The 12,472-nt window shown below is 38.0% G+C and overlaps 1 protein-coding gene across 6 annotated transcripts in view; it reads right to left on the minus strand.

The window, feature by feature from the left end:
- Nucleotides 1-1,235: 1,235 nt before the first annotated feature.
- Nucleotides 1,236-12,472, minus strand: part of MIER3 (MIER family member 3) — a 30,333-nt gene continuing 19,096 nt past the window's right edge. For 4 of the 6 annotated variants that reach the window (XM_042804429.1, XM_033009146.2, XM_033009144.2 and 1 more), the window contains 4 exons: nucleotides 7,603-7,697; nucleotides 5,592-5,719; nucleotides 5,253-5,398; nucleotides 1,236-5,167 (listed from right to left, as the gene is read on the minus strand). In XM_042804429.1, coding sequence (XP_042660363.1) covers nucleotides 4,710-5,167; nucleotides 5,253-5,398; nucleotides 5,592-5,719; nucleotides 7,603-7,697 — 827 coding nt within the window. In that variant the 3' untranslated portion in view covers nucleotides 1,236-4,709. The remainder of the gene's footprint in view (nucleotides 5,168-5,252; nucleotides 5,399-5,591; nucleotides 5,720-7,602; nucleotides 7,698-12,472) is intronic. The other 2 variants (XM_042804430.1, XM_033009147.2) reach the window with 1 other exon arrangement.

Below are 12,472 nucleotides of genomic sequence, written 5' to 3' on the forward strand. Positions count from 1 at the left end.
TCTAGCCTTTGCTGCCTTGCATTTTGTAGACAAAACAAGGACTTAGGCATGGAATAACCAAGCACCGTAGGGACTTCAGGGGCCACTTACCTTTTTAGTGGCAGAGGCAGATGTGTCCCGACACTACTTTAATGGAAATATAAGTAGTTAAAGTAACTACTGAGTTGGGGGGAGAGGTTTGCATTATATATATACATATACTAATTAAAACCATTTTTAAGATTCTAGCATCACAAGATCAACAATTACTTGCATCAGAATAGGAAGGGACTAAATTGGGTTAGTCATTATGATTTGTTCTAACAATGTTGATCCTTATGCTACAGAACAAGAAAAAGGGAGTGCAGCTTCTCACCAAAGAGTTTTGGATAGGTATCTTGTTTTCTGTCTTTTATCAACCATCACTGCAAAGACACTTGCATCTCTTCATCAGGGGAAGCAGAGCTCATTACATTACTTGGCAAATTTTAACTTTTGCTGTTCAGAATTGTATCAGCTTGCATTCCTATCTAATTAAAAAAAATAAATACTCATTTCTTTACCCTAAGGCTTTATTGTGCCAGCCATTGCAAAAACAAGCACACTGGGCCTAGGAAAGCACAGCACTAATTCTGGCCTTTGACAGAATTGGTATGTAAGGTCTTAGAAGTAATATGGTGCTTTTAATGGTCCAAGATTAGTGTTCATTTTCTTAAAGGAAAGGAAAATAAAAACAAAAAGCCTTTCAAATACTTTAACTTCAGCATTAGGGCCTGGGCTGGGTGCACGTGGTGGTTTTTGGCAGCAGGGGAGGGGTCTACAGTGGTGACCCTGTGAGAAGCTTCTCGAAGAGCAAATTTTTGTATTTACACCTGTAATCTATTTTGACATGGATTTAGGGATTTGGTCAAATTTTCTTACACTAGAAAACAGGAATGTGTTCCCCACAGCCAACTCTGCAGTTTGAATAGTAGGTTATACTGCTGCAATCTGTTACCCTGAAGCTGTGTTTAAGTCCCATCTAAGTTTTTGCTATACTTAAGCTATGTTTTAATGTTTGAGGAAAATCATTCCTTCCTATTACACCTGCATCTCTGCATGCTACATTTCTCACAATTCTCTAATTAACACTGAGTGGTAGCGTGCACTTTAGCAGTACTGGAGTTCTTAAAATGTGTTCAGAAGGACTGCAAAGTATTTCTGAAAATGAAGTAGCAGACATTGCGCAGATGCATGAAAAGCTTTACAAGTAAAGAAAGGTTTCCAGACATTTATTTCTGGAACTGTACACCAGGTATTAAAGTACAACAAATACAAAATAATGCTCAAAAAAATCAGTGTTTATGTACAAATATTAACACCAATGCAACAATAGCGACTTCCTCTTGAACATCTGATACTAAAACATGTTCCGATTGTCACTAGATTTCTTGTTATGCACAGGGTTCTTACCTTGAACTGAGAATAACTGGAATCTCTGTTTTATTAGGAAGACTATAATTATTCCTACTATATTTTACAATTGATAGTATCTTCCTCCTCCTTTCAATGAAAAATAGGAATAAAAAAAATAGTAACCTTGTCATTATTTTTATAAATTACTGTATTTAGTTTCCCTGTCTGTAGACAATGTGCTTGTAATGCTGGGCAAATAGTGTCCCTGTTGGTCAGTTTATCCATTAGTTTACATTCAAAGTTGAAATATTCACTAGAGACTTTGGTTAAATTAAGTATTATGACTATGTTCTACTTGATCTGAAGTTTTCCTATATTTTTGACCCTCAGTTTTAAAAATTAAAACCAGGAAACAAATGCACAATTTGTTGACCTAATTTTAGACAATTTAGTATTCTTCAAGCAGTACTGTACATCCTTCAAGTAAATTCAGCAGTTTGACCATGACAAGAGGAAAACTAATCGTTTTAAAACCTAGCATGAGAAGATGACGGATGACTAACCAAAGTAAAAGTATTGCTATAATCACAGCACCAGTTACACTTCTAAATGAATCAGTTACCCTCTTCTGATTCCCTGTACATAAAAGGATACATTTACCAACACTGCAATTGCCCATTATGGATTTTTTTGGTTTGTTTGTATGAAGAAAAAGTGTGGCAATGGACAAAGAATTCATCACAGTTTGTTACAAGAATTGTGCTTCACCATCTAAGAAACAAGGCAATATGATTTCTTCATATGGTTGCAATTCAGTTATCTTCATGCTGACTTTCAAAACGCAATTCTTTTAATAAACAGTAACAAGTTCTCCATTTAAATGTTTAAACTGAGAGAAAAATAAGTAAGTCCAGCTTTTAAAAGAAAAGTTCAATAAATAGCTATTTTACATGGGTAAAGTCATAGTGGTACAAATTTATGAATGTCACATCAAGCATGCACAAAAATGTTACTATACACAGAAGTAGTCAGAAAATATTGAAATAGATATCTAAAAAGATATGAAGAATTTACATATTTACAAAATCTTGCAAATTATTGCCTCATTTTAACAAGGAATTCAAAGTAAACAATACCAGCTAGCTAGCCAACAGGCTAAATAAGATCAGCATTTAAAATCTATTAGACTAGCCGGAATTAATTTTTCTCTCATATCATTTTCTGAATTTTGGTCAAAAGTCTTTATTAAATAACTAAAGTGTCCATTCAACTTGCTGACAACCCAAACTTTAGACAAGTTTCTGTCTACATTAAGAGCCCAGCAATGCATAGATAAACTGAATATATTACTGCATCAGCTAATGAGAATGGGCATGTTCATTTAAGTGCAACTGGTATAAGCATTCAGTCATCTTTGTATAAAGATTTTTATACAGACCAGCCACTCACTGTAAACCCATAGATAAACTTGAATGTGTAACAATGGAAGATTATGGCCAGTATTTTACAAAATTACATAAAATGTGTTGATTCATAAGCAAAAGAAACAAGGTACAAAGTTCAGCACAAAACACAGCAACAAGAAGCTGACAACTTGGCTAAAAAAAAAAAAACAGGGCCAAGGCTACCTGTTACTTACCTGTTACTTACTGTGTACTTACTAAAGTTACATGTTTCAGATGTATAAGTTAAGAACTGATAACAAAGTTATCTCTACTTTTGTCCACTGTGCTAAACTAATTTGTTTTTAATATGGTAAATGTCCTATTGCGTAAACACTTCAATGCAATCTTTATTACAATGCTGTAAAGAAAACTCCGTATGGTGCATCCGAAACTCAAGGATGTCAATGCAGTTCACAGTATGCATAATAAATACCCTCTTCCCTTTCAAATATTAAAGTCACTACCTTCTAATTACTCAGCATAACCTTGAAGCAACTATGACAAATATCAACAACGCAAACTTAAGCACTTGAATAATGAAAACAAATTAGTGGCAATTGAATGTGTCATACAAACAGTGCAAAGAAAAAGTACGCTGGGAAAGGGGTAATCCTACTGAAATAAGGTTCAGATTCTCATTAAGAAGCCCCGAAAGTTGTATGCTACAACAGGTTACAAGCCAGTATTATGTTTGGTTTGACTCTCCCACAAGAATTAGAACAAAGGTTTGCAAAGCAAACTTCCTGGATGGCTAAATTGCACTCAATGTTCAAAATAAAAAATTTACTGAAGTTAAATAGCTGCTTTTATGGGAAATGTTTTCACTCATCCTTTCCTACTTGACCAAGGTAGTGAAATGCTATTTTTGAGTCAATGACATGCCAAAACAAATAAATGCAACCCAAGCTAAAGAAAAACTTTCAAATACATACTTCAAGGTTCTACTATTCCTATATAAACTAGATAGTCCCTCAAAACTGTAACACTTTGAACTGCAGTGCTCCAAACAATGTCTTCCAAATGTAGACTGACCGTTTAGTGGTAAATCCTAAGATGTGCAGACTCTAGCTTTATACATCAGCTGCCTTAGGGAAGTTAAGGTACATGATTACATTACTCTTCAAAGTTGTGGACAAAACCCATCCAAGTACAATATAGCCTAAAACGCACCTGTTTAAGCCAGTAAGTTAGTTTAAAGTACACAGACACCTACGGCAGCATAACTACTTCTGTGTAAGGTAGCCATGGCCTGTCATTTCGCAACAGCATCGAACTGCAGGTCTTCACACTTTATTCATGTTAAGTCCCTTGTGCTAGCTTCCACCAAGATGAGCTTGCTGTTTTTGTAAACGGAAGTGCTCTAGTTTAGTATCACATGAGAGAAGGTTCCATTTAAAAAAACATCCTTGTATGTTTGTGCAGTTTAAAATAAAGAAACCCATCCCTGCCTTTATAAGGGAAAAAAAAAAAAAAATGCTACATTGCGCAGGGATCAGGATCGGTACCTGTAAACATTGTTATTCCACTGCATCCGTTACGGCAAAAGTAACTTAGACTAAAAAGCCACTCCAATCCGTTCAGAACTTCTGTGCTGGTTTTGAAATGGTGGCCTCCGTCTACAGGCTTTAAAAAAAAACTGAAGCAGAGCTTAAAGCTGCACCACAGAGTTCTCTTAGTCCCAACTCTGCTGAACTTCCTATGACATTTCCACATTTATGGACTGAAAGAAGAAATTACTCTTGATAAATCAAGATATAGTTCTATACATACAAAGACATCACTGATGTCATAAAGTTCAAACTTCCAGTGAAAGACTAAGCAAACCTGATAGCTCCCATCAAGTTTACTACTACTGCATAAAGTACCCACTGTTTGTTTAGTTTTCCAGAGTCATTCTGAGTGAAGGGCAGCGTGTTGGTGAAGAGTGTGGGTACTGATAAAACCATTTGTCTCATTTGCAGATAGACTGCTGAAGTCAGCCACTGAAACAGCCATTTTGGCACTGGTAATATGGTGTGTGTGGTTCTCGAAGTCCACACCAAGGTTATTTACAGAGACATCATTCATGAAAGATTCTGGGACAGCAATTCCCATTTTCAATCTCTTTGCAGGTCTTTCTGTATCCTCACTGCACATGTTCATGGGGTTTAGCTCTGAATGATAAAAGCCAGTCTCAAATAAGTTAAAACAATCACTTTCACCATTGCTAGGCAAGTTAAGCAATTCTTCTGTTCCAACAGGCACATGGTTAACGGGTGCTCGGGGTAAGCTGTCCATAGGAGGAAAGGTATCATCCAGGCAGTTCACGTCCGAAGTGTGGCAGACTGTAGCTACACTGTTTGTCAAGGCTGGAAAAAAGATGAACACAAATGCAAATGAAATACAGCTGTTTATATAGTTACAACAAAGAGATAATGTTTTTTCTTGATTTACCTGTCAACTCATTGGCAGTGATAGAGTTCAGAATGCTTAGCTGTTGATCAGGTATGGTTTCTGTTCGACTATTAGATGTTAAGGCTGAAGAGTGCACTGCTCCACCAAGGGCTTCTGCTTCATCTACCAAACGATCCATATAGTCCCTAAAAGAATATTGCATCCATAATGTATTATCTAACTGGAAAATGGAAAACAAGGCCTAAAAATTATGATGGATTTAATTTCAGTTGCCATAGCCACTGCAGCATTACACTGCAACGACAGAAGGAAAAGAAGAAAAATCTTCTACATTTACAATTTGCAACAGAAAACATATTCCAAGAACGTTTTACTTACGTAACTCCTGGGTGATGGTTATATCTCTTCTTTCCAAACCTTGTTTGCTGAGCAAAGTAATCATAACGTTCTGACTTCTTCCACATGTAATAGAAAGCCACACACTCAGCAACTGTTCTGGTTCTTACCTAAAAGAAGGCAAGAAGAATTGACAAGACTAATTGAAAGATTTATGTTTTGTCATCTCCCCAATTCCCACTCCTGCAATATTGTTAGTTTTATTGTTCCAGTATCTGGAATAAACCAATTAAATTAAAAGAATTCAAAGAGATCTGCATTTTCAAGTAAGTATTAAATTTGTTCTATTGTATGCATTATTGGCTTTTTAAAAAGTAGATTGAAACTGTATCTACATCTGAAGTATTTATGCATATGTAAATATATATAACAATTTTTTATACTGTAAGATAGCTCTTTCTTAAGATGGAAAAAGCTGAGCAAATCAATGACCTAAGAGAAGTGAAGCAAGGCTTTGGGTACTTACTCCTTCTGGGAAAGTCCAGAACTGTGGAGCCTTTGCCAACAGACAGTTACAACAGTAAATGCTTAGACAACAAAATAAATTTGTAGTCTTCTTGACAACAAGCTATAAAGGTCTCAAAAGGCTCATTTTGATCTGTGTTAACCGTTCATCTCTTTCCCCAGAAATGGAGGTTGCTATGTGAAGTCAGATTCTTGGAGCAAGTCATTACTTCTACTTGTATTCTTATAAACTATCTCCATTTTTAGATGCAGAAACATGTCACATCATCATCCTGCAGTTCTAGTTTAAGTTTTACAGCTAGAATATACAGCTCTATCCAGATACAGTCTGGCAGTAAACTATACTTGAGCTTAATCAAACTTACAGAAACATCAGAGGCAAATCCAAAACGCCTGGGTGTAGTAGTAAAACTTGGTATTTTAGACACAAACATACCAGGCAGTGGAGGAAATGAACAGATGTGCATATACTAGTATATAAAGTCCCCAGTTAACAATGCTTTGCAGTACAGTGGTGAGAAAACATCTCTTGTTAAACTTCTCCACACACTAAATCTTGTCTAGCTGATATTTCCCCTATACAAGTGACATCAGCTTATGCTGGGTCCCAGAACTTTCCCTAAACTTTCTTGCATTTTACCTACTTGGAAAAAAACCCCAGTGGATTTCTTAGACAAATTCTAGTCCACAGTGACAGATACATCAACCCATGTAGTCTGTTCAATGTTGGAAAAAATATTTTTAAATTATTTCCATGCATCTCTGATGAATTACTGTTTATTGGTAAGGTCCATTTAAAATGTGAACCACCCAAATATTATTTAGGACAGGTTAATCCACATATCGAGCAGGACTAGCTGTTGTTGAACAGCAACCGCAACCCTGTAAAGTTCACCTGAAATAAAATAAAAACACCAGACTCCTAAAGAAAAAAAAAACCTTCAAGGTGGTATCAAAGGAGATATACAGAAAATCTGGAAACATCCATGTTGTCAGCTATTGCTTTTTGATCAAAAAAAAAAAAAAAATCCCTATTCTTCAGGCACAGACAAGTCAATCGGTATCAATCCAGATCAAGATTAGAACCTCTTCGCTGGCCAGAAAACAAAGTACTGATAGGTGACTACACTTTCTGAAAATACAAAGAGCTAAGCCTGTTTCTGTAAACTTACACCTTCCTGGCCACAAAAATAAGTAAAGATGCTGACCTGCCCCCCTGCCTCCCCCCCACCCCACCACGGTATGGAAATACTGTACTTCTAGGACATGCACACATTTAAACTACATTATAATATAAATGCCAAAATTGAAGCAATGTTAACGTAAGTCAGTTTCAGCGATAACACACTGACTCATCTTGCAATACTTAGCTTTTCCAGTAACGTCTGTGGATAAACTAGCACAAAGATGACAAGTCGGTTTTAATATGTTGGTTCCTATTTCACTCTCTGCATGGCTTCTGACAAATGTACTGCTTTAACAGATTTTCAGCATTGTATTATCTTCCACTTAACTGTAAAATACTAACCTTGTTTTTCTGTATCAGATGAAAGTCTTTTCCATAAATCAGAAGTGCATGTTCAAAGCTTCTGCATTCTTCTTCTGTCCATGCTGTCATCTCTTCTAGACAATTATAAAAGTAGCATGATAAACTTGATTTTGCTCACTAACCTTTTACAAAGAATAAAGTATTTGTCGCTAAGGGATGAATAGCCAAATGCATTCTAAAAAACCCAATAGTTCAGATATTTAGATCCATGTTATTACCTCTACTGTACAGATATCCTACCTGAAATCTAACATTCTTTCTCTACAAAGAGTCATAGAAGAGTTTGATTTATGAAACCTTTTATCCTTGAGGGCAAAGGACATTTAAAAGATTTATCATTTCTTAATAGGTTTGTCATCAAAAATCCACAGTTTGGTAACATCACCCAGGTGTGAGTTAATTTTTCAGAATATTTCTTCTCACATTAGACCTAAAGAACAGTGGTTGTTGGAAAAAAGACTGAAGAAACTACCTGTTGTGATAGATGCCACCACTCTGAGTGAGCAAGCAGTACTTTGATTCAGGCATCAGCAACAGCAAGACCTGACTGAGATCAGCCCTGCTGTGCACACTGTGAGAACTGTGCTAGGCCATACCTTCTCAGGGAATAAGGAGACTAAGCCATGTCTTATCAGGAGCTAACAGTACTAGCCTGAGCTGGGACTGGACAGAACTAAAACTGCTACAGCTGCACAACTGCACACACACCAAAGGTGGGGTCGATTGGGAGTCAGTCACTTTGTGGTACAGGTACCCGGAGCCCCCTGAGCTCTCCTGTACAGCATTACCTCCCCATGAGCAGGGAAGGGGCACCCCTCAAGGTTACCTGCCAGTGTTAAGACACCCCTAACACAGCACCTGCTCGCTGCAACAAGGTAAGTGACATTTTACATTAAGCCTAAAAGTATACTGTGTGCTAGCAACATGTGTATGTATCAAGCTACAGTTTAATTATTAGTAGTGTAGTAACTAGTAGTGTGTTTGACCACCACATAATTATCAATTCATTACTGTTAAACCACTGTTTAATTACTATTCATTTATTGCTTAATTACAAATTAGCTCCCAATTTATTAACATTTAATCATATAATCGTAAGTAAAACCTTTCAGTTTTATCCCGTAATGATGACTTTTCTTAATAATTCACCTGCGCCAAAAATTGGCATAGTGGGCAGGATGGTGGATTCAATCACTGACTACTTATGGAGGCACAGAGTTAACCCTTCACTGAAATTTTCAAATGCTTGGGTGTGTAGAAATCAAGGTAAATAGAGTAAGACAAAAGAACAGATGAACCTTGTAAGAGGGAAGCTGAAAGATGGTAAAGAGAAGTTAATAATAATATACAGGATGTTGTAGAGTATTGGTATTTAGGAGCTATAAGGAATGTGGAGAACAAGAAATGGGAATGTTATGAGGTTGAACAAAGTAAGCAACAAGAAATGCGGTTACCTCTGAAAGTAGACCAATTGCTTAAACAACTGGAGGAGGAAAAATAAAAATGCAGGAAGGTAGAAGATAAACTAGAAATTATGATCATTCAGGCACCCAACTCACCTGAGATCCTGTAAAAATTCGTAAGCTCATCACTCCCTAGAAGATTGGTATTGAGATATTTGGGAGGACCTCAAGGAAGAACTTAGTGATGAGAGTGAATTAGATGAATCATAATTTAAGATAGCCCTTGTTATTAAAACTGAGGTATATGCCAGACCTCAAGGGGCAACCGGAGAAATATCATAAAGACCACTCTATGGGACTCCCTTCAACTGGTTAACCTGCACAAAAAATATGGGCAGAAGCCTGGCAAAAGCAAGATTGAGTATCTCTGGCACATCTCTTTAACTGGAAGAGATTGTATTATGTTATATCACGATGGCTTTTGGGGACCAGGAGTGCTCTTGAACAAGGGACCAACCCCTATTTCCTAGTTTCAGCTGGGATGGAGTTAATTTTCTTCACAGTAGCGGGTACAGTGCTGTGTTTCAGATTTAGCGTGAGAATAATGCTGGTAACATACTGATGTTTTAGTTGTTGCTATGTAGCACTTGCCCTCAGTTAAGGATTCTTGGGTTTTCTGAAAGCAAGCAGGTGCACAAGAAGCTGGGAGGGGGCACGGCCAGGGCAGCTGACCAAAACTAGTCCAAGGGATATTTATTCCATACCATAGAACATCATGCTCAGTATATGAACTGGGGGCAGCTGGCTGGGGAACAGATCTCTGCTCAGGCATCAGTCAGCAGGTGGCGAGCAACTGCATTGCATATCACTAGCCTTTTCATGGGTTTTATTTCTCTTTTTTATTATATTCCTTTTCATTACTGTTTTTAAATTATTAATGTATTTTATTTCAGTTACTACCCTTCTTATCTCAACCCACAAGTTTTACTTTTTTTTTTGATTCTCCTCCCCATCCCCCTGGGAGGAGGGCAGAGTGGGCAAGTTGTGGTGCTCAGTTGCTGGTTGGGGTTAAACCACGACACTCTCAACACCAAACCACGCTCTATTACTTGCTGAGTAGCATACTGGGCTACTCAGGAGGCACAGACCCTCGGGATAGAGGGGAGCCCACTGCTATACTAATCAGGTCATTAAGTGAACTTTATACTGCTGTTACAAAAGCAACCTGCTTTCAGGCTATGAACGACAAAGGTGCACGTGGTGATTATCCTATTTCTGCCCCTGTAAACCCCAAAGCCATGAAACCGCAAATAAGGGGAGCCCTAGCTGTTTAAAGATTGTACCTCATTGCAAAAAGGGATGAAATACAACAAAACATAGCACATAATGCTCACGAAGGTCAGAATGGCCAACCCAACCTCCAACCCATCCCAACCTGGGCAGACTTGACGCATGGCAATACAAATCATAGTTGAAAAATGGAGTGGGATGAACTGACAGCAGCAGGGTGATCCCGAGCTGAGGCAGACAGCAAACAGATCCAGCAAGTAAGACAGACTCCCCAGAACCCCTGACACTTTCCCCCCATCTCAAACCCCCTGGTGAGAGAGCGGATCCTGGAAAAGGCATAATGAACTGTGGAGGAAAGGCTTAGCCCTAGGCATACCTCGGGTAGCCATACAGGGCCAACCAACTGGGACTATACTTAGTTTGACCCCTTGTTTTTCAAAAACCTGGATATCAGGGAATCCTGAACAAACCAACCAACCATCTGCTCCCAAAGATCCCACAAATAAGCCTTTACAGACTTCTTATGGAGGAACTACAATTTATTTTTTAAGATAAAACCTGTAGTTTCTAAAACTGAATTTTAGTTTTACAAACAGCAACAAAAATCACTAAAGAGCAGCAAGACTTGTAAAACAAAGTAGCTCAAACTATTGGAATAGGTCGGTTTTGTCTCAAGTTATGTTGCCTTATCTTGATTATGGCTTTGTGTCTACATATAATTAAGAAAGAATATTTCTGCTATCTTACAGTCATAATGGTGATCCAAAAGGTTTCCATTCAGCTGACATTTAAAGACAATGCGGGGAAAACCCCCACATTTTAAAACATTTCCAGAGGCAGACACTGGAATCAAGACCTTTCTGCTCCCAGATGAAGGTGATAATCATTCCACTGCAAGGTCATTTTCTTTCTTTCTCACCCCATTAGTTTTGCACTCCTTACTACAGAGTTCTCAAGCTTCAAAGAGAAGAAAAGCTTCCCACATAAAGCTTGACTCTTAAGAAATTATCCAGGGAGTAGTGCGTCTTTCATTCTTATCTTGAGAGTAACAGTGAACTTCAGTGGGTAGAGCAGATCACAGCATAATGGTTACTCTAAAAGACAGGTACTCTCAGTATTATCATCCTTTACCATTTCTAATAAGGGTATAAGTCATCCCATCTGACTTAGAAGAGTGCGGGGAATGTGAGTACTAGTCCCTAGGACAGAATTTTGGGCTCTCAACCATAAATGGGATGAGGTATTTTTCAACTGCAAAATTTTTCAACTAGAGAGGCATGGGATTTAGGATACAACCCTGCAACTTTCTTACTGTTTAGGTCTACACAATCTCTTCTTGTACATGAGCTCTCTGAAGCACTGCTCTGAGAGCACTTATTGTCCCCTTCAGCTTCATCTTAGATACTTAGCCTTCACAGCATCTAACTTGTAAACGCTCAAGTTCCCTTTAGGTCCTGTATTGAGTAGGGAATATCTGCCAGAATATCAATTTATACCAGGGCTCAGACTCCATTTCTGCTTTATGCAACACTTATGTCAAAATACAGGACAAAGAACTGTCTTTGCTACATTATAAACTCTGATTTTCATCTAAGGGAGTAATAAAGTTAGGGAGAAACAAAATGGAAGCTCATTTTCCACTGTAAACTCAAGCAAAGCTCTCCATGCTCTACGAAAGATCTATGGAACTACACAGTATAACCAGTTTAGGGTTGGCATAGCACTATGTTAGCACAGTGAGGAAGAGAGTAGGACTTGTTTATATAGCCAGGTATGTTCTCCTGGTTTTGGTATGAATGTCAACAGATCATGATCTCAAAAAAATACTGTAATGTGGGTGACAACTGCCTTTATGGGAGCAAAATCACTGCTCCGCCCAGCCCTCTCTTCAATCTGTGCCATGCTTGCAGCTGGAGCTGGTGGCTGATGCATCTGACGCTGTCTGTATTCACAGCCTGTGGCAGTCGCTGGGCATCAGTTGCTGAAACTAGTCCTAACTTTATCCAAGTTCATGTTTGCCTTCATTAATATGATGCCATTAGCCTAATATGTATCAACCATAACAAAGACTTGATAGGGTTGTTTGGTGATTAATCTAATACAATTTATTGGCTGTTTTCGCCTAACATTAAGTCCCCCTGAGGCACACATCGGAC

This window comes from Tyto alba, unplaced genomic scaffold (genome assembly GCF_018691265.1).
Source record: "Tyto alba isolate M040663 unplaced genomic scaffold, T.alba_DEE_v4.0 Super-Scaffold_42, whole genome shotgun sequence".
Classification (NCBI taxonomy): Eukaryota; Metazoa; Chordata; class Aves; order Strigiformes; family Tytonidae; genus Tyto; species Tyto alba.